Here is a 25,660-nt window from a genome sequence, read left to right as displayed (position 1 = left end):
CTTGGAACACCTTCCCTGAAGGTTATAGATAACATCTTTAGATCAAAATGCACAGGTATATATAGGTTTTAATAATGCTGTACCCCTGAAACGTATATAAGAATATTTAAAATACACAGGTATGTTATGAGACAGAATGCACAATGGGCATGAATGTTATAAAACACAGAGAGGGGGCTCCCCTGGTGGCTCAGTAGTAAAGAATCTGCCCACCAATGCAAGAAGCAAGGGTTCGATCCTTGGTCTAGGAAGTTGCCACATGCCTCAGAGCAACTGAGCCTGTGAGCAACTATTGAGCCTGAGCTCTAGAGCCCAGGAACCACAACTACTGAGCCCTTGCAGCCTATAGCCCATGCTCCACAATAAGAGAAACCACCACAGTGAGAAGCCTGTGCACGGCCTGAAGAGTAGCCACCGCTGGCCGAAACTAGAGAAAAGCCTGTGCGGCAATGAAGACCCAGTGCAACCAAAACTAAATAAATAAATAAAATTATAAACACACGGGCACACACAGAGGTGGCCTATCTTAGGGCGGATCCCAGAAACTGGCTCTGAGACGAGGATGTGTGTGCAGGTGATTCATTGAAGCAGCGTGCAGGGAGGCTGGTAAAGCAGTGGGTGAATCAGAAGCAAAGGTGAGGAACGCAAGCAGGATGTGATTTCAGGTGGAGTCCTCGGAGGACAGCTGCAGCCTGATCCCACAGGGGACACTGGAGTGTAAGTTCCACTTAGAGTTGTCTCCGCTCAGGGCAAGCAGGCAGGGCCTTCAAGTTGTCGGTCTTTAGACAAGGTCTGGGGAGAGGGAAGAGGCAGTGACTTCCCAGTCGCTTCCTACCTGTGCACACGAGGCTGGTGCAGGAGCCAAGGGCAGTGGGTATTAGAAGCAAAAACACATGAAGGGGGCAAAGAGGAGAGAGGCCCCACTACCAGCCCCAGTGCCCACTTTCTCCCTCCCCAGGCTTTCTCTGGGGAAAGAAGAGTTTGAAAAGTCCTGCTTTGTCCAGCCGTGTCCAGGGATCTTCTAGAAATGGGTTGGGGGCTGTTGATTCTACAGACTTTTACTGGATCTTGCTCTTAGCTGCTTGTGTCCCCTCCCCAGCTTAAGGAGTCTGAGGCCAGAGTCCTGGCTTCCGCTTGACCTCTGAAGCAGCCAGTAACCCCCAAAAACCCCAGCCCTTCCCATGGGACTGTGTATGCCCCTCCCAATCCTGGTACCCCTGCAAGAAATAATCCTCACCTGGCTGCAAGAGGGCTTTGTCAGGCCCCAGATCTCCTGGCATCAAATTCCACATCCTGTGTGGTCACGGGCAGGTGATTTCACCTTTCTGAACCCAAGTTCCTAGTCTATGGGTGTGGCAGGCTGAGTAACGGCCCCAGAGATACCCGGATTCCTGTTATGTGTGAATGTTACTTTCTGTGGCGAAGAGAGGTGTGCTTATTTAGGGCATTTAAATGGAGAGGTTATCCTCGACCATCTGGGTGGCCCCATGTAATCACAAGGGTCCTTGTAAGAGGGAGGCAGAGGGAGATTTGACATAGGAGAGGAAAAGGTGTTGTGATAATGGAAGCAGAGGTTGCAGTGATGCAGTTCGAAGATGGAGGAGGGACCATGAGCCGAGGAACACAGGTGGCCATTTAGAAACTGAAAAAAAGGCAAGGAAACGGATTCTCCCTGAGAGCCTGCCCAAGAAACCTGCCTGCCGACCCCCTGACTTTAGCGAGGTGAGGCTGATTTTGCACTTATGACCTCTCTTTGGAAGAACAAGTTAGTGTCTTTTTTTTTTTTTTTGGCCAAGCAGCATTGCATTCAGGATCTCACTTCACTGATCAAACCCACACTCCTTGCAGTGGAAACATGGAATCTCAACCACTGGATCTCCAGGGAAGACCTAGTGTTGTCTTAAACCATGAACTGGTGGTAATTTGTTACAACAGCCACAGGAAATAAATACAATGGGGATACTGCCACTCGCTTCTGATGGAGGCTGGGATGCTGTGTGTGGGCTCAGAGTCTGCCCCAGGGAGATGATTGCGGTCAGAATGATGGTGAAGAAGGAGCCCTCTGACCTTGTAAACCACATCTTTTCTAGGCCCAAGTCCTTGTGGATCTGTTCTGAATCCAGAGGTTTTTGTCTGTTACCTACTTGCGGTATGAATTTCAGGCCAGTCAGTCCTGGGTGTTCATTGGAAGGACTGATGTTAAAGCTGAAACTCCAGTACCTTGGCCACCTCATGCGAAGAGTTGACTCATTGGAAAAGACTCTGATGCTGGGAGGGATTGGGGGCAGGAGGAGAAGGGGACGACAGAGGATGAGATGGCTGGATGGCATCACTGACTCGATGGACGTGAGTTTGAGTGAACTCCGGGAGTTGGTGATGGACAGGGAGGCCTGGTGTGCTGTGACTCATGGGGTCACAAAGAGTCGGACACGACTGAGTGACTGAACTGAACTGAACTGATTGGCCTGCTCTACGAACTCCAGGACAGGTCATGACTTCTTGTGTCTTGAACTAGCCATCTCCCCACTCAGTCCAACCCCAGGGCTCTGGGAATTCCTGGCAACTGCTGCCTGCCATCCCAAATTTGTTCTCTGAAAAGGAACAAGAAAGAGTTTCTGGAACTGTTGGTTCTGAAATTCCTGGGTCTGACTCCGGGACTGTAGGCCATTGGCTGTGAGGGTTCCCCTCCCAGTGGAATTTTAAGCTTAAAAACATACGTTTGTAAATGGGCTTAGAAAGACCAAGTTACTTGCTCAAATTTGCATAGCTAGTGAGTGGTAGAGGAAAAATTTGGACCCATGGCTACCTGAGGTTCACCATGTGAAGCTCCAAGATAATAAGCAGATGTCCTATTGCCTTTGAAAGTAAAGTCGCTCAGTTGTGTCCGACTCTTTGCAACCCCATGGACTGTAGCCTATCAGGCTTCTCCATCCATGGGATTTTCCAGGCAAGAGTGCTGGAGTGGATTGCCATTTCCTCCTCCAGGGAAACTTCCCAACCTAGGGATCGAACCCGGGTCTTCCACATTGCGGGCAGACACTTTACCGTCTGAGCCACCAAGGAAGCCCTTTGAAGGGACCAAAAATAGTGGGCTAAGGCAGCTTGGATATTGGGAGAGTGAGGGGCCAAAGGTCCATCTGGCCACATACATGTCTATGGCCCTAATGTCTTTACTCATAGTGTCAGAGCTGGGGGAAGGGGGTAGGTACAGCTAGACAAGTTCAGGATCTGCTGCTAGATGAAGGAGAAGGCAGGAAGAGGGCAAGTTTTTGGTTTGAGACTGGGCCTGCCCAAGCAAGTGCCAAGCTGGCCTTTAAATCACTTGGAACCCTCTGTGCTTGGGAGAAAGCAGGGTGAGGGCTGGAGTAGCCCTCTGTGAGGATCATAAGGACAGAGAACAAGGCACCTCAGACAGTCCAGAGCTCAGAGTCTGACATTTGGACTCAAATTCTATTTCCACCACTTCCTGGCTATGTGAGCTTGGGCAAATCACTTAACTTCTCTGAGCTTCGTATTTCTTCTTTTTTTTTCCATCACCATATTTGTTAATTTTTAAATTGAATGTTGTGTTAGCTTCAGGTATATAGCAAAGTGCTTCAGTTATGTAAATACAAACACACACACACACCATACATATATATATATATATATCCTTTTTCAGATTCTTTGCACTATAAGTTATTACAAGATTTTGAATATAGTTTAGCAGGTCCTTGTTGTTTATCTATTTTATATAAGGTAGTATGTATCTGTTGTGTTTCCCAGGTGGCACTAACGGTAAAGAATCCACCTGCCAATGCAGGAGACATAAGAAACACAGGTTGGATCCCTGGGTTGGGAAGATCCCCTGGAGGGGGGTACAGCAACCCACTCCAGTATTCTTGCCTGGAAAATCCCATGGACAGAGGAACCTGGCAGGCTATATAGTCCATGTGGTCTCAAAAAGTTGGACACAACTGAAGCGATTCAGCACTCACACAGTGTGTATCTGTTAACCCCAAACTCCTAATTTATCCCTCTCCTGCTTTCCCCTTTGGTAACCTTTGTTTTCAGTGTCCATGAGTCTATTTCTATTTTGTAAATAAGTTCTTTTATATTTACACATATAATTGGCATTGTAATTTTCTCCTCTTTAAATTGGGAGTGTAATACTAACCTAACTTGTGAGCTATTGTAAGTCAATAAGTCAAGTCGCTCAGTCGTGTCCGACTCTTTGCGACCCCATGGACTGTAACCCACCAGGCTCCTCCATCCATGGAATTTTCTAGGCAAGAGTACTGGAGTGGGCTGCCATTTCCTTCTCCAGGGAAGCTTCCCAACCGAGGGATCGAACCCGGGTCTCCCGCATTGCGGGCAGATGCTTTACCGTCTGAGCCACCAGGGAATAATTTGTGAGCTATTGTAAGGAGTAGCTAAAATGTTTGTTCCTGGGACAGAGTAAAGCTTCAGTGCATAGAAGCTGTTACTATGATTACCATAAGATATGTGTGTAGGAGGTCACCGAACCTGGGGAACTGGGAGGAGCTTTCCACCAAAAGGAAAGAGAACTGTGTTATAACACAGCTGGATACCAGACCTTGGGCAGATCACTTCCTGTCTCGGGGCCTATTACACGCCCTTGCCCCTGTGAAATACGATTGGTCGAGGAGCCCTTTAAATTACTGTCACTGATTTATTTCTTATAGGCCTGGTGCGATGTTTATTCATTTACTCCCTTCAGCAACCCTGTGAGGTGAAAGTTAAGAATCCCCTTTACCTGAAGTTCAGTGGCAGCGAGCGGCAGAACTGGGGCGAGAACCTAGGCCAGTTTGACACCTTACACTGTCATCCTTCCCGGAGCACTCTCACTGAACAATGGATTATTTCTGTCTCGTTCTCACTGCAGGACTTTAGGCAAGTTCCCATCTCTGCCCAGGCCTGCGTTTGCCTGCTTGTCTAAAAGATGGTTTCGAGTAGAATACACTCGAGGGGTAGTGATAATACCTACTTACCTTATAGGCAAGGATCGGACAGGAAGAGTTTACAACCGTGCCTGACACATAAGAGCTCTAGAAAACTTTATTATCGTTACTGTCGTGTTTATTATTCGCTTCCGCCATCAGAGTTTATGTATTCTTCCTCACTGCGGTTCTGTGAAACCCTTCACTAACGTCTTATTAATCCAGGCGCCTCAGTCTCCCATCTGCGGCTGGGCGGGTTTCAGAAGAACACGCAATCTCCCAGATTTGAGATTTTCAGTCCTGGAGCCTGGAGCCTACGTCCAAACCTCTTGGGGCGGGACACAGGCTGCCACCTCTCAGCGATTGGTGGAACATCCAGAAACCCCGCCTCCCGGGACCGTGCCCGGGCCGTCATAGGCCGGTCTCGAGATTATGCAAAACATCGCCGCTCCGCCCCGCGCCCGGATTGGAGGCCTTTGTTTGCCGCTCAACTCCAGGAAACTACCCGCGCGCCGCGGCAGCCGGCAGGTGAGACCCTGGGAGGGGCTCGCGGTGGGTCTAGGGCGGGTCCTGGCCTCTTGCCGGGTCTCAGTTTCTCCATCGGGGAAATGGGGAGGAACAGTGGACAGCGTCGGTGGGCTCCGATCTACAGGGACCGCGCTGCTTTCGGCCTCTCCCACGTGGAAACCCCTGCGCTCGGGAAGGAGACCGATCGCCGCTCCGGGAATGGGAGGGAGCTCTGGATGGGCTATGGGGTTCGAGTCCAAACCCCGCCGGCCTCAGTTCCACCCTCTGACCTCAGTTTCCACCTCCGCGCAATGGGGGCGTTGGCTTTTTCTCTCCCTATCTCTTCAACTGGGGTTGGTCACAGGGAGGGGAGGGGTCCCGAGGGAATCTGGGGGTGGATCTTGGCTGGGCTTACGGCTGTGTTTGGGTTGGAGGTGTGGCCCGTGTAGCTGTGGTTACCCGGGAGGTGGGACTTCTGTGTCTGTCCTGGGATTTGTGTGATATTCGCTCACCCGGCAACAACCTGCGCAGCCTGACAATCCCGAGCCGCGCACCCTCCCCGGACAACTAACGCAAGTTTCTTTTCCTCTTTTTGGCAGGGGTAGGGAGGTAGAGCAAGGCCCAGCATGAGGGTGGGCCACTGTGACAGTGGTGGGATCTGGAGCGGACTGCAGGCATAAGGCCAGCCTCTCTGGTTACGAAGGTGGGGACACTGAGCCCCAAAGAGGAGCTGAGACTTGCCCAAGGGCGCGCAGCGGGGCGGCCGCAGAGCTAGCTTCTCCCCTGTGTGATGGGTCTGGCACAAGCGGAGCCGGAGCCTTCTTACTGCGCCACCTTGGACAAGACTCTTCCCTGCTCCTTTCCCTGGCTTTCGTTGAAAGAAATGACATGTTGGCACGGATCATTACCTACATTTGGAAAGTGTCTGCTTCAAAGTTAAGAAAGTTGGAAAGGAACATTGCTGATAACTGGGCTATTTTGGAGCTGAGAAAAGAAGCTGAGATAGGTTGCAGTGATAAGAGGCATTGTTCCTGTCCTCTAGAACACAAGGAGAAGAAATGACTGAAAGTGAAGCATGAAGGACTGGAGTTAGATACATAGAGGGACTTCCAAAGAGACATTTCCAGGCACCTCCTTTGGAGTTGGTGGGTTTTATTTTTTTGGCTGTTGTTTTGTTTTGTCAAAAAACAGAATTGCTACCTATCCATTTGAGGGGCCCTAAGTCTGGCTTACTTACCAATAGAGGATGGACTCTGTGGTCTTTGGAGGATTATTTATTCTCAGGGGTGGTCTCTGTTCTTCAGAAAGAGGGAGAAGATGCCCATGTGAGGCCTTTAGGCAAAGGCCCAAAGTCCAGAGGTTTGCATTTGAAACATGTGATTTGGGTTGTTTCTTGCAAGGGGGTTTCATCAGCTCCCATCAGTCCACAGAGTCCACCAGAAGTGCCAGGGTTTCCAGAGAGACTGGGAATGGTCCTGGCACTGTGGCTGGCATGCTGAGAGGGTATTTTGGAAAGTGGTGCACATCAAAGACATTTCAGTGTACCCCCATGAAGTAGGAAAGAAAGAGTATTTTTTTGCTTTTTTCAGCATCCGGCTGAGTCACCAGCTGAATTCCAGGCCTTTTTGTGTTTCCTCAGTCCGGGAGGGAGGTGGAACAGATCTGAAGACTGGGAGTTAGAAGACCTTGGATCGAATCCTCAGCCTAGCTTCAGTTCTGAGTGCCTTAGCTTCCCTCTTTGCAAAATGGGAATGGTAATGACATTTTAAGGCTCAAGTGAGGTGGCATCACAGGAAGTTTGGTTCAGGCTACATTCTAAGTTTGGCGATGGGGACACTGAGGTCCACAGAAAGGAAGGCATAACAACAATAAGACTGTTAATAATACAGAATGCTATCTTCCAGCAAACGGTTTTACTGCATCAAGTAAAGTCTGGGAAGGCAGGAGTTTTTGTGCATCTTGTCCCCAGTCACCCTCTCCGTGCCTAGTACAGAGCTCTACCACATGGTAGGTACCCTGTATATTGTTGTTGATCAACTAGTGTTCACATTGTTGCCATAAGATGAGTGCTATTGTTTTACATTTTACAAATGAGAAGTTCGAGATTCAGACAGGTTAAGTCACTCACCTGAGGTCACACAGCTCTTCTTTGGGGTTAGTCTGCTGTTATTTTGGGATGTTGCAGGGGTGTGTCATCTGGTGAGAGCTGATTGAATGTATCTCTTCCCAGTGCTGTGTTCAGTGATACTGTGTTGGTAGCGTGAAATTGACCATAGTAAGGGCATTTATATTATAGAAATTAGTAAAGGCCATGGTTCAGGGCTTTTTCTTTTCCTTTCTTTCTTTCTTTCTTTCCTTCCTTCTTTCTTTCTTGACTGAGCCATGGGGCATGCAGGATCTCAATTCCCTGACCAGGAATCAAACCCAGGCCCCCTGCGGTGGAAGCATGGAGTCCTGGTCACTGGACTGCCAGGGAATTCCCATCGCCCCCGACCCCTCCTGCCATGCTGTTTTTAAATAAGAGAGCTGCATGTGAAGTGTATTGGGTAATGAAAGACTGGCCTTTGCATGACAGCCAAAGTTGGCCAAGGCCTGCTCCCCACTACTGTTCCCCTGAAGTGCAGAATTTTGGAAAGTGACTTTTATGAGATGAGGCTGCTAGTCTGTGATGCGAGTGGTGCAATGCAACAGCCCTCTGACTTGGGAATGGGTTGTTACAAGCCTGAATTCCAAGCCAAAATGTCTAGCCTTTAACCTGAAAGTGACAGCAGCCACCAGTGGCATTTAAACAGGGAAAGGCTTGGTCAAAATGATGCTCTAAGAAGATTTATCCAGCAGCATGTGCTGAAGAGATTGGAGGGTGAGCTGGGGGCAGGGCAGCTGGGAAGAAGCTCTGGTTGATCCGAGGAGCCAGGAGAAAGCTAACAGGGTCCCTGGTTTTCTTTTCTTTTTTAAAAATTCTATTTGTTTATTTTTACTTGATTGAGGATGATTGGTTTGATTTCTGCTATACCTCAACATGAATTAGCCATAGGGATACATATGTCCCCTCCTTCCTGAACCTTGCTCCCACCTCCCAGGCTTTCCCACCCCTCTAGGTGGTTACAGTTTGCGTTTCCTGAGTCATACAGCAGATTTCCATTAGCTATTTATTTTACATATACATATGCTTCCACGCTACTCTCTCCATTCATCTCAGCCTTTTAACAGGGCCCCTGGTTTTCTGAGCGCATGTGCTAAGGCTGGCAAACACTACCCTGTAACTTTTGAAGTGAACCTGGGTCTCCACTTCCCAAGCCATGCTTCCTTATAAGCAAGGCCCTGAGGACAGTGTTACCCTCCATCTGTAGATGAGGCTATGGAATATATGTTTGGAAACATATCAGAACCACCAGATTTGGACCCAGGCCTCTCAGCCCCCACACTCTCACATTTTTAATTTCTTGGTCCCTCCTCTATTCCAGCCTGCAGTCCCATCTTAGTCTCATTTTCCTTGCCAAGTGTCAGCCAAACTCCAGCTAGACCGTCGGGAGAGACTGCCTGCCCCCAGAGGTGGTCCTGGACCACCTCCCTAGATCCTCACCAGCATTTCTCACATCCTCCACTCCAAGCTGAGCCTCTTGTGGGGGAGGGACCAGTGATCAAAGCCAGACTTGGATGCCTAGCTGTGAGTCTTCTTAGAGTCTTGGGACCACAGCCAAGGACCAAGGAGGGACCTCAGGGGTCAGGAGGCTACTTTCAGCCCCTCTGCCGTCAAATCAGGGATTCATCTGGAGGGTAACACTTTACTTGTGGGTGCAGATCCAACTCTGCTCCTATTGTGCTGTGTGACTTTGGGCAAAGTGTATAACCTCTCTGGGTCTTTTCTTGTCTGTTAAATGCGTGATTATGAAGTTCCAATGAGACGACACATGCCGTGTCCTGAGAGGTTTGACTAAGGCTGAGGCTGGGATTGCTTCCTTTCCTTTTTGTGATCTTCACATAATCCTACGTGTTGCATAATGGCTATGTATTATTTATTCATGAGTAAGCCATGTGAAAAAGCACAGGGTCAGAGTCTAAAAAGAGGAAGAGAGGAGGTGTGGGATGGGGATACCGAAGAATGTCAGAGCTGCGAAGGCCCTGGAAGAGCCCAGCCTTCCCCACTTTCATGGGCAGGGAAACGGAGCAGGGTCGGGACCAAGGTCACATCAGAATGAAGACCTGCACAGCTGTGCGGCAGTGGCTTGTGTTTGTTTTGCTTTGTTTTTTTACCAAATAGTGAAAGTTCATTTTACTCTTAAAATAGCTGTTATTTTTAGAAAATACACATAAGGAAAAAGAGTAAATTTGCCTTAGTTTTCTACCTAGTAATAATTATTGTAAACATTTTGGAGGAATTCTCTTTTTCTTTTCCTGTTTCCCTCCTTCCCTCCACTTCCTCCATATTTTACTGTGTTTTTCTTTAATGGACTCAAATTAGATATTTATTATTTTCTAATTGGCTTCTTCACTTAATGTATGACGGTTTTTTGCATTACATTATATTCTTCTACAATATGACTGTTCCTCACTGCATAATATTCCTTTGAGTGGAAATATCATCATTTATCTTTTTAATGATCCTATTATTGGACACCGAGGTTGTTTCCCACTTTTCCACCACCTGCAAATTGATTAAGATGGTAGTGTCTGGTTTCAGACTACTTGATTCAAACCCAGCTTCCTCTCCTGGGACATGGGCATAATAATTCCTGCCTCCTTGGATTGGTATGAGGATTAAATAATGAGTTTATAATCCATGGAAGGGCCTTTACGTAATAGGTGCACAATAAAATTTTGCTGTTAGCAATGTGTTCCCGCACGTGCACATTTTTTTGTTGTTGAACTCTTTCCGTGGAAGATAAATTTGAGTGTGTGTGTGTGTGAGTGTGTGAGCATGAGTGTGTTTTCTTCAATATAAGCACACTCTCCTACATAACCGGTGTTTTAGTTGGCTGAGGAAGACCTTTATTCTCCTCCTTAATGATTCAGGGTGAGGACACAGTTTCTAGCTGGGTCAGTGATCCCCAGACCAGGTTTGGGGGCCATAGGGAGAAGAATCCCTGGGAGATAGCAGCATTTCTCTCCACTTGATCAGAAGGGCTGGCTGCTGCCTTTTGTGTAAAGGACTCAGAGCTTAATCTGTGGCTAATATTAGGAGAGCCAGGAAAGTTAAACTTGGTCCTACAGGCAGCAGGCCATAAAGCCATTTCATAGATATGTCCAAAGTCATTTATTCATGAGTTCTGTGCCAACTAGGCATTGGCCATGGCTTTAGGGTATGTAGTCTCATTGACCAAAGATCCTGTAAAGTCCCATTTTATAGATAAGGAATCTGGAGTTCAGAGAAGTTAAGTGACTTGTCTAAGGTCACACAACTTCCAAGAGAGACCCTGGAAGCCTCTGATTATTCACAAAACCCATGTGCCCTGAACCCCTGCTCCTCACAGCCTCCCATCAGCTTAGTGTTTCTGCCTGTGTGGGCAAGTGGGATCAAAGAACCCAGGAGATTTCATGACAGAAGGCCACTCTGATAACCTCAAAGAGAATCCCATTAAGCCTCAAAGATCCAGAGCCAAGAGAGGGAAAAGCTTTTGTCCAGCATCACTCAGGCTGAAACTAGGTCTCCTCTTCCCAAGCCATGCTTCCATCATTTCTGGGTCCATTCCTGAAAGTCTCTCCTGCCTCCTTACCCCTGTGGATTTTAACGATAGGTGCAAATTCAGCAATCTGGGCAGGAAAGAGTGGGTGACCTCAGGGTGGGTTTTCATTTCTTCCCCAGGGAAGGAGAGAGCTCAAGGAGGCACTGAGGATGAAATAACAGCCATGGTTTCCTTCAGGATGGCTGAGAAGCCTGCGGGTCCCCGGTACCCCATGGGCCTCGGGACATCATGTAAAGGAGCGACTGTCCAGGGCTCATCACATCAGCCAGCAACGCCTGTCTGGATCCTGGGCCATGTCCTGTGCTGTGTCCTGGGAGGCACCAGAAGGCTTGAAAAAAGATTCACTTTCCAGCCTGATTAACGTGCCAGGCATTTAGGTGGGGCTTAAGAATGATTGTGGAGGCGGGGAGTAGGGAGTGTGGGTGAGAAATAGCCATCAGGACATTGGAGCATTGTGACCCAGGGGCTGAGGAAACAAATGGCCAGGGCTCGCTGAGCTCCTGTGTTGAGAACTGGCTCGTGCAGACACAGCCCTCCAGGCGTGCTTCTGATGAAGGTGCTCAAGCCCTGGCTGCTGCTGCTGCTAAGTCGCTGGCAGTAGGGGCCAAAGGTTTGTGTTTGCTCCTTTGCTTCTGACCCATCTCTGGGCCTCTGTTTCCCTGATGCATATGATGAAATCATATCCTTGTCCTGCCCATTTCCCAAGGTGTTTCTCAAGCATCTAATGCTGTGAAGGATGGGAAAGCACTTCAGAAAACCGAAAGGCTTTGTGAGGAACCAGAGCCTCCTTATAAAGTCAGAACGTTGACTTAGTGAGTTGCAATTCGGGTTATAAGCTCCCCTCCTGATTTTCTGGTGCCTGGATTATTAATGATCTCCACAGTATATACAGTGTGAGGACCAAGCATGGCTGTTAAGACTTGGGTCTTTGCGCGTCTGAATCTCTAGCGGCACTCACCAGCTTTGTGACTGTGGGCAAGTTGTTGTGACTCTTGGGGCCTCTGTTTCAGTTCAGTTCAGTTCAGTCGCTCAGTCGTGTCCGACTCTTTGCGACCCCATGAATCGCAGCACGCCAGGCCTCCCTGTCCATCACCAACTCCCGGAGTTCACCCAGACTCACGTCCATCGAGTCAGTGATGCCATCCAGCCATCTCATCCGCTGTCGTCCCCTTCTCCTCCTGCCCCCAATCCCTCCCAGCATCAGAGTCTTTTCCAATGAGTCAATTCTTCGCATCAAGTGGCCAGAGTACTGGAGTTTCAGCTTCAGCATCATTCCCTCCAAAGAAATCCCAGGGCTGATCTCCTTCAGAATGGACTGGTTGGATCTCCTTATAGTCCAAGGGGCTCTCAAGAGTCTTCTCCAACACCATCGTTCAAAAGCATCAATTCTTTGGTGCTCAGCTTTCTTCACAGCCCAACTCTCACATCCATACATGACCACAGGAAAAACCATAGCCTTGACTAGACGGACCTTTGTTGGCAAAGTAATGTCTCTGCTTTTCAATATGCTATCTAGGTTGGTCATAACTTTCCTTCCAAGGAGTAAGCATCTTTTAATTTCATGGCTGCAGTCACCATCTGCAGTGATTTTGGAGCCCCAAAAAATAGAGTCTGACACTGTTTCCACTGTTTCCCCATCTATTTGCCATGAAGTGATGGGACCGGATGCCATGATCTTCGTTTTCTGAATGTTGAGCTTTAAGCCAACTTTTTCACTCTCCTCTTTCACTTTCATCAAGAGGCTTTTTAGTTCCTCTTCACTTTCTGCCATAAGGGTGGTGTCATCTGCGTATCTGAGGCCTCTGTTTACCTACCTGTAAACTGGGGGTGTCACGTCAGCCTCACTGGGTGGCTGTGAGGGCCACAAACAAGGCTGGGATGACAGGCTAGATTCAGAAGATCAGCCAGCAGGCGTCCGCCGCGCTTCTCCTGCGCGTCAGGGTCTGTGCTGGGCGCTGGGTAGTGGTGTGCTTCACAGAGCTCCCAGGTGTCAGGCAGACCGTGCTCAGTCACGTCCGACTCTTTGCGACTCTATGGACTGTAGCCTGCCAGGCTCCTCTGTCTGTGGGATTTTCCAGGCAAGAATACTGGAGTGGGTTGCCACTTCGTCCTCCAGAGGATCTTCCTGACCCGGCGTCTCTTATGTCTCCTGCATTGGCAGGCAGATTCTTTACCACCATAGGCACCTGGGAAGCAGACCCAACGTCTAATTCCAATTGGCAAGTCTGCAAAAAGGGCACATGGTTCTGGGATCTGCAGGCTGACTGCAAGTCACCAGGGAGAAGAAGTGGGGTTGAGTGAAGAGGGGGGCACTGTACGTTTGTCCCAGGGACACCAAGGAGCCCCCCGTGTTCCCCAAGCATGCTGAGGACAGAGAGGCTGGAGTGCAGCCTAGCTGTGGAGTTTCATCTTCTTTCTCAGAATAGTGGGCAGCTTAGCACAATGTTTTAAGCAGAGAAGGGCTGTGTTTGGACATGTCCGTTTTGCGAAGAGCACTTGGTACAGTGTTCGGAAGGGCCTGGAGAGATCCTTGGGCTTTCCAGGAGATGCTGTTGCAAGAGGCCACGTAGGGATGCAGTGACGGAATGGATTCCAGTGAGATTTAGGAAATAAAATCACTAGCAGTTGATGATGGATTGGTTATGGGGTGTAAGAGGGAAGTATCCAGCATGGTGGTCGGTTCTGGCCTGCGCACTTGAGTCAAAGATGGGGGCCAAGCTGCGTACAGAAGGGTGGGTTCAAAAAGTGAGTGTTCGTTGCCATTCCCTTCTCCTGGGGATCTTCTCGACCCAGGGATCAAACCCAGGTCTCCCACACTGCAGGCAGATTCTCTACCATCTGAGTCACCAAGGAAGCCCAGGGCAGGTGCCAGGGTAACCATATAATGAATGAGCTTGGTTGGTTAAGTAGCATTCGGCCTGTAGTTGGAGATGATGTGCTGGCGGAGGGCACCACACAAGCAAAGGAAGGGAGAAGGGTTGGTAAGCCTGGGGTGTCAAGGAGATGGAACAGGGCACACAGGGGCTGTCTCCCTTGGGGTTCGGCGCCTGCTTCTAAGTTAGGGGTGGGGGGTTATTTAGGGGCTGCACGGCGTGCCTGGAAGCAGCAGCCACCTGGCATTTTGATGGCAGTGCTGCCTGAATTAATGGCCAGGGAGGGAGAGAGTGAGTGAGTGACGGGGTGTCAGGGGAGCCCGCCCCTCACACAATGGCCCACATGGTCACCAGAACTGGCAGGGAGGAGCCTTATTAGGAATTGGCTCCGTTCCACCTTTGGCTGAGGCTGCGGGTAGACCCCGCCCCCCAGATGTGAGAAAAAGGCAGGGGAGGGGATGGGGTGATTACTGGGATGAGGGCACCCGGTTCTAGCTTTGCCGGATACAAGCTGACCTTGGGAGAATTCATTCATTCCTTCTCACGTGTATGCTCCAAGCACCGGGGCTCTGCACTTTGCAAATGTTACCTCACTGGATCTTGGCAGCAGTCCTGCAGAGCGGCTATTCTTCTTATCCCTGTTTTATAAATGAAGAAACTGAGGCTTGGAAGGCTGAGGTGAAGGCTCAAAGGTCACAGAGTTCTCAAGAAAGAGGTGGGACTGGGATTTGAAGCCAGGTCCGAACTGTCTGTAAAATACATTTTTCTGTCCTACCTGGGTAGTTTCCAAACCTGGCTGCTCAGCAGCACTAATCAGAGGGCTTTTTGGACAACACAGAGGCCACAGTGTCTTTTTCTGTTTCCTGAATCAGAATCCCTGGATCCTGGGCAGGGCCAGGGCTGGGAGCCAGACTGCAGGGGACGGACACTGAGGCCACCCCTCTCCACCTTGGCTCACTCTGCTCTGCACACACACACTTGCTGTTCCCAGGGAAAGCCCCGCTGGTTCCCACCTTGCCCTTTGCACTCACCCTTCCAGAATACTCTACCTTCAGCCCTTCTTGTGGCTTACTCCTGCCCATCTTTTCCTTCTGGTCCCCTGTTTGAATGTCACCTTCTCACAAAGACCCTCCTGGCCATCCCCAAACTCTTTGCCCCAACACATGACCCTCTGACCCACAGATTGGCTACCAGGGCCACACATTCCAGTCACCTGGGACACTTTAAAATCACTGATGCCCAAAGACTGATGCTGTTACTCTGGGTGAACCTAGGCATCAGTGTTACTGAAAGCAGCCTGGGATATGGATCTTCATCTCATGTCACCCTCTCTGTCTCTCTCCATGATTGTTTACTGTCTATGTCTAGTGGAGCCAGGGCTTGGCCTGTCTTGTGCCCTGCCAGTGAAGTTCAGTTTGAACAGCAATCAGCCAGTTCTCTACCTCCATGATGCCTGGAAAATATCCCTCTTAATTACAGGCCCAGCTTGGGAGGAGGACAGTGGGTGGGATGGCAGGAATCATTGCAGCCTCCCTGAGGTGTTGGAAGCCTCCCTGAGGTATTGGCAGACAGGCCAGAGTATTCTAGCTGGATCCCAACCTGATCTCTGATTCTGATCTCAGTGAACTTGGGCAAACGCTGGTGCCTGGGGTGTGCTTATTGGCACATGATGAGTTCATCCTACAGGCTGTAAAGGGCTGGAAGGGTGCCAAGCAAGCATCTGCCTCCTGTTCCCATCCAATCCCAGCCTAGGCTCCCATTGTACAGATGGGCACTGTGCCTTAGTGAGGGGGCTTCGAACAAGGTCATGATCTGCAGAGTAGGGGCTGTGGAGAAAGCTCTTAGAGGGTTGAGGCTGCTGGAGGCCTCCTTCCAGGCTCAGCATGCTGTGTGACCCTGGCCAACTCTCTGACCTTCTCTGGGCTTTTTTGTCCCCATTGTATACTCTGGTGGAGATGGTCCCAAGCTCTGACACTGGAAGTTTCTTCAAGTCCTTTGCTGAGCGGTGCCAACCCGCAGAGGGCCTGCAAGGGGTTAAGCTCCCTCTGTTCCCTCTTACTCTGCGCACAGACAAACCCCCTCCTTCTGAGAAACACTTGTAGGAAATAAGGCTGGGCGCTTCCTGCCGAGGCAAGGCGGCCTCAGCCACAGCGGGGCGGGGAGAGGTGGGGAGCGATGCTTGTCTGTGAGCAGCGGCTGGGGCTGGCAGAGCGGCCTGGAGGCGGGCCAGGGTGCCGTGGAGACAGGGGGCTCCCCAGGTTTGGAACAAAGACCTCACATGCAGGTCCCCTGAGCCTGGGCCAGCAGGATGGTGGTGGAGCCTGAGAGAGGTGAGGGAGCGGAGGAGGATGGGGGGTCAGAGGAGCCGCCTTCCCCCTGGACGGGCCAGTCACAGGCTCTCTGGGACAGTCCAGGCATCTGGACCAGCCCAGCCAGGAAGTGGCAGCTGCGGCAGCCGTATTACTTCTCTGCGGCTTTCGGGAGCCCAGCCCCCAGGGGCAGGGGTGGATTTGGGGGGCATTTCCTCAAGCCTCGGAATCCTGGATCCCAGCCTGAGCTCTGGTTCTGATCTCTGTGAACTTGGGCAAGCGCTGGTCCCTCTCTGTGCCTGGGGAGTTCTTTCTTCTCTGCACATGGCGAGTTCATCCCATGGGCTGCTAAGGGGCTTCAGACATGATGCATGGATGGGGAGCAGCCAGGATGCAGTGGGAGGTGGGGTCCCCATTAAAGAGTGGCCCTTCTGCTGCACAAGGACAAGGAGAGAAGCCAGGGAGGGGCCCCCAGACCCAGCCCAGTTTTTAGATTGGTGGAATTAGATTGGTGGAACAAGAGTCCACAGCAGCGAGGGGCATCTCTCCTCTTTCTCCTGGCCCTCTACTACCGCTGATGGGCAGGGGGCACATCCAGTGTGGAAAGTGGCTGGGGAACTCAGGGAACTAGTTTCTACACAGCTGGCAGGACACCTCCCCCACCCCCCCGCCTTGATAACAGCAGGTCTGTGCCCTGCCAGCTAGCCACGGAGGGCAGCTGAGTACAGGGCTGTGAGCTCAAAAGCCCTGCCTTTTCGGAGAGGACCAGCCACTTGGTAAAGGGCAGAGGGGGGTTCCTTCCCCTTCCTCTCACTGCCCACCGAGTCTGATGGACTTGGTTTCAGAGTCACAAGCCCTGGGTTTCGATCACTGGCCACACTTCCGGGCTGTGAGGTCTTGTGAAAGCTGACCGCCTCCCTCCGGCTCGGTTTCTACATTTGGGAGATGTCAGGGACTGGGTGGGTGTGGTGGGGGCTGCCTCGGAGAGCCCTGACTGGACAGTACAGGGTTTTGGAGGGCAGGGTAGGTGGGCAGAGGTGGGCTGTGCAGCTGAAGTTGGCAGAGGAGAACCTGGGGACAGAGCCATGAAGGGAAGGGTCTTCACTTTTGGACTGAGGGGACAGAGAAGCCCCGTGGGGGTGGCTGAGCCCCTCAGGAAGTGGAGAGACACCACAAGGGGCTCAGAGACCCTCAGGAGAACCAGGCGAGAGGTGGCGTGGCGGCAGGGAAAGGAAAGTGAAGTCGCTCAGTTGTGCCCGACTCTTTACGACCCCATGGACTGTAGCCCACCAGGCTCCTCCATCCATGGGATTTTCCAGGCAAGAGTACTGGAGTGGGTTGCCACTGCCTTCTCCAGGGGATCTTCTCAACCCAGGGATCGAACCCGGGCCTCCCGCGTTGTAGACAGACGCTTTACCGTCTGAGCAGCAGGGAGGTGGCGCACCAAAGGCGCGGGGAGTGGCTGGCGCTGCCTTCTGGGGCTAGCTCCCCCAGGGCTGGCAGGGCCCCCTCCAGGACAGCCCAGCTCCTGATGAGACTCAGTGCTCCTGGGGCTCTCCCGAGCTCAGCCCGCCAACCCCACCGCCCCTCGGAAGCCGCCATGTGCCCTCAGAAGGCCGACTAGAACCAGCCTGCCTTTGGCCCTCAGTCAGGGGCCCTGCCATAGCCTCAGCCAACTTCTGTTCGCCCTTTCAGACCTCTGCACCTCTGCCTGTACCATTCCCTCTGCCTGTAACGCCCTTCCTCATTCTTCTTCCTCCAAACCCTTTGTCTCTCAGGCCCAGTTTCAGGCTTCCTGCAACAATAGCCCTTCTGTACCCCTCATCTGAAATTTTGGAATGCTTTTACTCATGTCTGTATTCCTCGTGTATGGTGTAGCGCTTGGCACACAGTAGATCACAGGGCTGAGTTTTTTTTTTTTAAACTTTTGATGTGGACCATTTTTAAAGTCTTTATTGAATTTGCTACAATATTGCTTCTGTTTTATGTTTTGGTTTTTTGGCCTCGAGCCACACAGGATCTTAGCTCCCCAATCAGGGTCCCAACCTGCACCCTAGATAGGTGAAATAAATCCCAACCACTGGACAGCCAGGGAAGTCCCAGGGTTTTTTTGTTTTTTTTTTTTCAAGTTAATTTGCACCCACTGGGCATTCAATATGTGTTAATATCTGTTACTATGAAGTAGGATCTCAAGGAGGAGGAGGGAGTTGAGAGTTGTGAGTCTGTGGTCTTCAGAAGCCAACAAGTCAACCAGGAAACTCTAAGTTCTTACCTCCCAGCCCACCCTCATAGGGTGCCGCCTCCCGCGGTTGAAAGGCAGGTGGCGTTTTCTCCATCTTGGTGAGAAAACTGAAGCCCAGCTGTTCAAGGTGGAGCAGCTGCACCAAGCCCAGAAGCTTGTCTCTGGACCCCTGCCTGCTTCTCTTTCTCGGTTGCCTAGTGAAAAACTGTCCTGGCCCAGCATGAAGTCCGCATGTGATTGGCACTCATGTGTGTTTGTTGACTGACTGGCTGACCGACTGGTCCTGGAGCCTGTGGCTTGCACAAAAGGCAGGGGTGTTGCTCACGAAAGGCTCACAGGGGAACATATGCAAAAGTCCAGCCAGTGACCGCAGCTGCCTCTGACAGGCGGTTACCCCTGGTCACAGTGAGATTTCTGCCATGACTGAGTCATCCCAGGAGACAGGATGTTCCTCTTTGTGCGCCCGAGGCCCCTGTGATTGGGCGGGCTGCTCTGTGGCACGACCAGAAAAAAGCCCTTTAAAGCATCAGAAAACCCCACATGCCTCCCCCACCCCCTTCCTTGGCAGAAGTTTCAAAAAGAGAAAAGCAACGGCTTTCAGCACCTCCTACACCTGCCATAGCAGCAGGGTCCGGAAGGCCTGCTGCTGCTGCTGCTAAATCGCTTCAGTCGTGTCTGACTCTGTGTGACCACATAGATGGCAGCCCACCAGGCTCCTCTGTCCCTGGGATTCTCCAGGCAAGAATACTAGTCAAGGGCAAAGAATGGGCCTTGCCTGAAGAGCTGTTTAAAATGCAGATTCCTGGGCCCTGTCCCAGGCCCTGCAATCCTGCTCTGTTTGGGTCAACCTAGGGCTCTGCATTCTTAGAGGATTTTTTTTTTCCCTTGAGTCTTTATTACTATTAGGCAAAACAAGTGAATTGTTTTTTTCTTTTTGTCTTTTATTTTTAATTGGAGTATAATCGCTCTACATTGTTATGTTGGGTTCTGCTATATAGCAAAGTGAATCTGTCTCTTGTATGAGCGCTCAAGTTATCAGGAATTTCCAAGAGGGGTACAGACCCCCAAGAGAGTATAAGGAGCAAGGATTAGAACTTCCTTTTCAAATATTTGTTTTCTATTGGATCTTTAAAAAATTCAATTATATATATATATATTTTTTTTTTAACATGTTCACGTGAGAAGTCATGTGGATAATGTTATCAGAAATACATATGTATTAGGTATATGAGCAAATATATTTTTAATGGTGTGTGATTTAAAAAAAAAAAAAATTGGCCCCTCACTGGGCCAAAGTCGATTGTTACAAATTCTTTTTTTTTTTAAACTTTAGTTGGAGGATAACTGCTTTACAGTGTTGTTTTGGTTTCTGCCACACAACAGTGTGAATCAGCCGTAAGCAGACACAGTCCCGTCCTTCCTGAACCTCCTTCCACCGCTCCACTCCATCCCACCCCTCAGGGTTGTCCCGGAGCGCCAGGTTGAGCTCCCTGGGTTACACAGCAGCTTCCCACTGGTGGTCTCGTTTGTATATAGTAATACACATGTGTCAGTGCCACGCTCTCAATCCAGCCGCCCTCTCCTTCCCCCACTGTGCCCACGAGCGACAGTCGCAATCTTGCTGTCACTAACCAGCTGGGTGGTCTCGGCTACGTCACCCCTCCATGCTGAGGTCTAGTTTTCTCACTTGAAAACTAGTTTTCTTTTGACCTCCTTACCTGTTTGGGGTGAGAACAGATTGAGAACAGGTAGTAAAGCGTCTTGTCTGGGCCAGCAGAGAGAGGGTCCAGCCTGTGTGGTGGCGATCACGCAGAGGCTTACAGGGTGATCTGGGGGACACTCGAGGAGGAGGGAAGACAATTGGGTCAGGGGAAGAGGGTGAGGACCCTGAGACCAGAGAGAGAACAGTGTTATTCCCCGTTCCTACGCCGGCCCTTGAGTAGACGGCAGACTTTCTCGGGCTGTGCTGATCCCTGGGGGACTCTGTCGAGAAATTGTTGCCTGCTGGCTTTTCTCAACGGTAAAAACCAAGGCTCTGACCAGGACCCGATCACTCACGAGGCTGCAGGGACAAACACAGATAAATCTGTCCTGAGAGGCCTGGAGTTATTCTCATTGTCCCCAGGGTATGGAGGGAAGAGCCAGGACCCTAACTACCCTAACTGCAAGGTGACGTCTCATGACAGCCTTGTCCTGACCTGTGCACGGCTTCAGGCAAGGCCCCTTCACGCTCTGGGCCTCAGTTTCCCCATCTGCAGAGTGGGTCCTTTGCAGGAGCCCCTTGGGTGGGACCATGCCACTGCTCTGCCAGCTTTGTGTTTCTAGGACTCAGAGGGAGTGTTTGGGGGGTGCTGGCCATAGCAGGAGGGGAGAGGAGATGGGAGGGAAGAAGAAAAGAGGGAAAAGAAGAGAGGAGAGAAGGCAGGTGGTGAGGAGCCCTTCTCCAGCCATCCTTCCCTTGCCATGGCTCTCTCAGTAGCCAGCCTCTCCTTTCTGGCTCATTCTCCCCAAGCAGCCGGAGTGAAACTTGTAACCACGCCTCTGGGTGCTCTCCCAAGTCAGGGATATGCTGCAAATTCCTGAACAGGCCCCAGGGGGCCCCCGGGTCTGGTCATCACGTCTCAGGCCCACACTGTCTGTTCTCAGAGCCCCAGCCCCTGCCCGCAGATAGCACCGCCATCAGGAAGCCATGTCCACGTGCCCCTCCTGCCTCCGGGCCTTTGTACTTGATGGTCTTCTGCCTGGAATGCTCTTTTTGTTTTTTTCCAATTGAGGTGAAATTCACAACATGAATCTAACCACTTTCCAGTGAACAATTCAGCAGCATTTAGTATATTTATAAAGCTGTGCAACGACTGTTATCTAGTTTCAAAACATTTTCATCACCCCAAAAGGACACCTATGTCCGCTCAGCAGTCACTCCCCTCTGCCCCAGCTAAGAGCACTAGTCTCCTTTCTCTGTGGATTCACCTATTGTGGATATTCCATATGGACAGAATCATACAGTTTGTGGCCTTTTGTATTGGGCTTCTTTGACTTAGCATCCTGTTTTGGAGGTTCATCCCTGTAGCATGTGTGAGCGCTTCATTCCTTTTTGTGGCCGGACCATACTCCTCTGTGTGGATGGACCACAACTCGGTGGTCCATTCATCCATGGATGGACGTCTGGGTTGTTTCTACCTTTTGGTGGTTACAAGCGGTGCTGCTAGGAAAGTGTGTGCACATGTATTCATTTGAGTACCTGTTTTCAATTATCTGGGGTACCGGAATGCTGTTTTCACCATTCCCTCACTCCCAGTCTTGATTCTTACCCGAGGGGGCTCAGGAAGTTTCCCAGAGGACACGCTCTCTACATGGGACCTATATCTTGACCTTCTGGGCCAGCTCTGGACCCCCGGGATCCCTCCCTGGGCTTCCCCATCACTCTCACTTGGATTTGCAATTGCGGTTGTTTGTCTGCTACCTCTGGGCTCTCAGTTCTCAAGTGAACAGGGCCTGTGCCCCAGCGCCCACATGGGGACCCTGGCCCACGGTCACGGCACACAGGGAACCCTGCCGTTTGCTGACGTCTGGGCTCCTTATCCTGTATCTCAGGTCATTTTACAAAACTCTTTAGAGAAAGAAGAATTATTACCCCAGTTTTACTCATGAAGGAATCCAAGGTGGAATGATCGGGCCAAGGTCAGGCAGCTTCAAAGGGCTGGAGCCAGGACTGAACCAGGGCTTCTGATTGCAAAGTTCCTGCTGCTGATTCCTGCTCCTGAAGACAGGAGGAGGCTCGAGGACTCATGGTCTCCCTTTGTTTGTGTCCCCGACAGGCCACAAGCAGGATGGCTGGTGCTAAGACGGGCCAGTGGGGACTCTGGTGCCCATAGGGGCAGCTCCACCTCCTGAAAATGAAGGGGCCCAGGTGAAACGCAGGCCAGGCCCAATGGCCAGCTCTGGAACAGAGGTCCACTGGGTCGAGCCAGGCCTGGGGAAGGGGCCCCAGCGGCGGCGCTGGGCCTGGGCTGAAAAGGGAAAGGATGCTGATGAGAGTGGCACACGCAGCTCAGAAGAGGAGGGACCCTTTCCCACCACGAGCAGCCCCGAGCTCCTGGAGGACTTCCGCCAGGCCCAGCAGTGCCTGCAGCCACTGAAGTGGGGCCCAGACTCACAGCCTGCTGGGTGCCAGGATCCCGAATCTGGAGAGTCTTCAGAAGCCGGTGAGGCTGACTCCCCTACAATGCCACAGTGGTACCCTGAACATCCCACCTTCTAGCGGGAGGGAGGTGGGAAGTGAGTGTGGAGTTTCAGAATTTTTTAAATTAAAATCTATGAAGTCTATGCTTAAATTTTTTTTAACTTTTAATTTTATGTTGAAGTATAGCTGATTAAAAATGTTGTGATGTCTTCAGGTGGACAGCAAAGGGACTCAGTCATTCATATACATGTATACTTTGTCCCCAAGACTTCCCTCCCATCCAGCTGCCACATAACATTGAGCAGAGTTCCCTGTGCTATATAGTAAGACATTGTTTGTTATCCACTTAATGAAGCCTATAATTGAAATTTTTTTAAAGATTTAAATTATATAAACAGTATTGTCCATTGCAGAAAAATCAGAAAATACAAACCAAAATAGAAAAAGACTGAAAATTACTCATTATCCAGATAGCTGCTCTTTTTCATATGTGTGAAAATATATATATATGTAATATGAATATAGACCATTCTACAAGCTATATTGTAGCTTGCTTTTTTGTAACCTAACAGATACGAACACTTTCCCAGCTTATCACATATTCTTCCACAAATCATTTCTAATGTCTGCTTAGGAATTCCATGGTGTGGGTATTCTGTAATTTGTTGAGCCAATCCTCTTACTGCTGAGCATTGGGTAATTTCTAGTTTTTTGCTATTACAAATAATGCAGAGCTATGGCATTAGTCTATCTTTGCACACCTGATTTGATAATAACCTTGATAATTTTAATTGCCTGGTTCAGGGGTTATGCCCATTTTTACAATTTTTTAAAATCCCAGTTAGCAACGAGAATGTTGGCTTCCCTTGTTTTCTAAAATAACCGTTCTCTTTGCATCAAAAACAACTGAGACTAAATTCCTAGCTTGGCTCAGCAAGTCCTTTCTCCTTTCTGAAGCTTGATTTTCCCCATCTGTGAAATGGGAATAATAATACCATCGAGTTTGATTACGTTGTGCCTACTGCATTTGAATATGAGTGAAACACCCCCGTCTTAGGATTCTGCAATCAGGTAGGCCCTCATGGATGTCAGAGAAGCCATCAGGCTGACAGCAGATTGTGCAGTGACCCCAGGTTCCTCAGGCCAGGTCTGTGTAAAGTGGGGTTTGCCCACAGCTACCCACTCGGGAGCCATTTCTGAGCTCTCCTCAGGGAATGGCAAATGGGATCTCTCCTTGAGGTCACGTGGTTGCCCCCTGCTGTGATGTAACAGCCGCTGCCACATCCTTACTCTGTCCCAGGCACAGGGCTGGGCAGGGCACAAACCGTGCCTCCTTCTTTACTCACCGCCTTCTGCCAGTAGGAGACTAGCCTCCAGATAAAGACCGCCACAGCGGTCAACTTCTTATTCATGGTGCCCGGTGAGGGATCAGAAAAGCCAGGAATGAACCCATGGCTGCCTGGTTCCAAAGTCCGACCTCTTCATTCCACCGCATGTTCCCCATCAGCAGAGATTAACTTTCCTTCATAGCTGGGACCTTGCTTCCAAGTCCAGAACTGCTCTGAGCCACTGCGTGAGCAAGTTACTTAATCTGCTGTAAACAAGAGAGGCTGGCTAAAGGAAATTTTAAGGAGTGGAAAGATATAGAAGTGCCAAGGCTAGAGGAAAGAGCATGGGGAAGCAAAGAGTGACATAAAGATTATGGCAAAGGTGCATCTGCCAGAGCAGAGAGTCTGTGCTTGGTGGTACCCAGACTGTATCTCCTGAAACTCGGGATCTGTGCCAGAGGCGGACATGGGGTCTGGGACAGTGTAAGTGCTCAATAAGCATTGACTTCATGGATGATGCATAGATGGATAGATGGATGGATGGATGGATGGGTGGGTGGATAGGCAGATAGGTGGATAAATAGATGGATGAGTGGATGATTGGGTGAGTGGTTGATAGGTGAGTGGGTAGTGGATATGTGAATGGATAGATGGATAGGTTGATGAGTGGGTAAATGGATGGGTAATGAATGGATAGGTAGGTGAGTGGATGAGGGATGGGTGAGTGGGTGGATAGGTGGATGGATGGATTATTGGAAGGATAGATGGTTGGATTAATGGATACTGCTACTGCTAAGTCGCGTCAGTCGTGTCTGACTCTGTGCGACCCCATAGATGGCAGCCCACCAGGCTCCCCCATCCCTGGGATTCTCCAGGCAAGAACACTGGACTGGGTTGCTATTTCCTTCTCCAGTGCATGAAAGTGAAAAGTGAAAGTGAAGTCGCTCAGTCGTGTCTGACTCTTAGCGACCCCATGGACTGCAGCCTACCAGGCTCCTCTGTCCATGGGATTCTCCAGGCAAGAACCCTGGAGTGGGGTGCCATTGCCTTCTCCGGATCAATGGATGAGTGGGTGACAAATGGATGAGTGGGATGGTGGGTGAGTAGGATGCATGAATGAATATTGAGCACCTACTGTATAATAATTCCAACAACTATCCATTTTGGGGGAGTTTTGCATGCATTATTGTCTTTTATCCCTCCCTTCCTTCTTCTTTCTATTCTGTCAACCAATATTGAGCAGTTCCTCTGCAAATACAATAGTAAATAAAAGCAGAGGGTATCTTCGTCCTCATGGAGCTTACAGTATAGTGGGGGAAGAAAATATTAATCAAACAATCACATAAATAAATAGAAAGCTGCCACTGTAATAAGTATTTCAAAGTAGAGGTATTCAGTCATGTGAAAGCCTATAAAAGGGAGATTTTGACCTAAGTTAGGAAGGTTAGAGAAGACTGCCTTGATGAGGTCAAGGTTGAGCTAATGTGTGAAGGACAAATAGGAGTTAACTAGGCAAAGAGAGGGCAAGAGGACCCTACCAGAGAGGTCAGCAAGTAGAGAGGCCCTGTGGCAAGAGAGGATGTGGCACGGCTAG

At 50.1% G+C, this 25,660-nt stretch overlaps 1 protein-coding gene across 1 annotated transcript in view; it reads left to right on the top strand.

Moving 5' to 3' along the window:
- Positions 1–5,449: 5,449 nt before the first annotated feature.
- AKNA (AT-hook transcription factor) overlaps positions 5,450–25,660 on the top strand; it is a 58,951-nt gene continuing 38,740 nt past the window's right edge. Inside the window, exons 1-2 of the mRNA XM_055579445.1 lie at positions 5,450–5,468; positions 22,374–22,760. Of these exons, the coding sequence (XP_055435420.1) occupies positions 22,487–22,760 (274 nt within the window). The 5' untranslated portion in view covers positions 5,450–5,468; positions 22,374–22,486. The remainder of the gene's footprint in view (positions 5,469–22,373; positions 22,761–25,660) is intronic.

This window comes from Bubalus kerabau, chromosome 4 (assembly GCF_029407905.1).
Source record: "Bubalus kerabau isolate K-KA32 ecotype Philippines breed swamp buffalo chromosome 4, PCC_UOA_SB_1v2, whole genome shotgun sequence".
In the NCBI taxonomy this organism is placed as follows: domain Eukaryota; kingdom Metazoa; phylum Chordata; class Mammalia; order Artiodactyla; family Bovidae; genus Bubalus; species Bubalus kerabau.
Note: the sequence above shows the minus strand (reverse complement) of the source record. Positions and strands in the feature narration are given on the sequence as shown.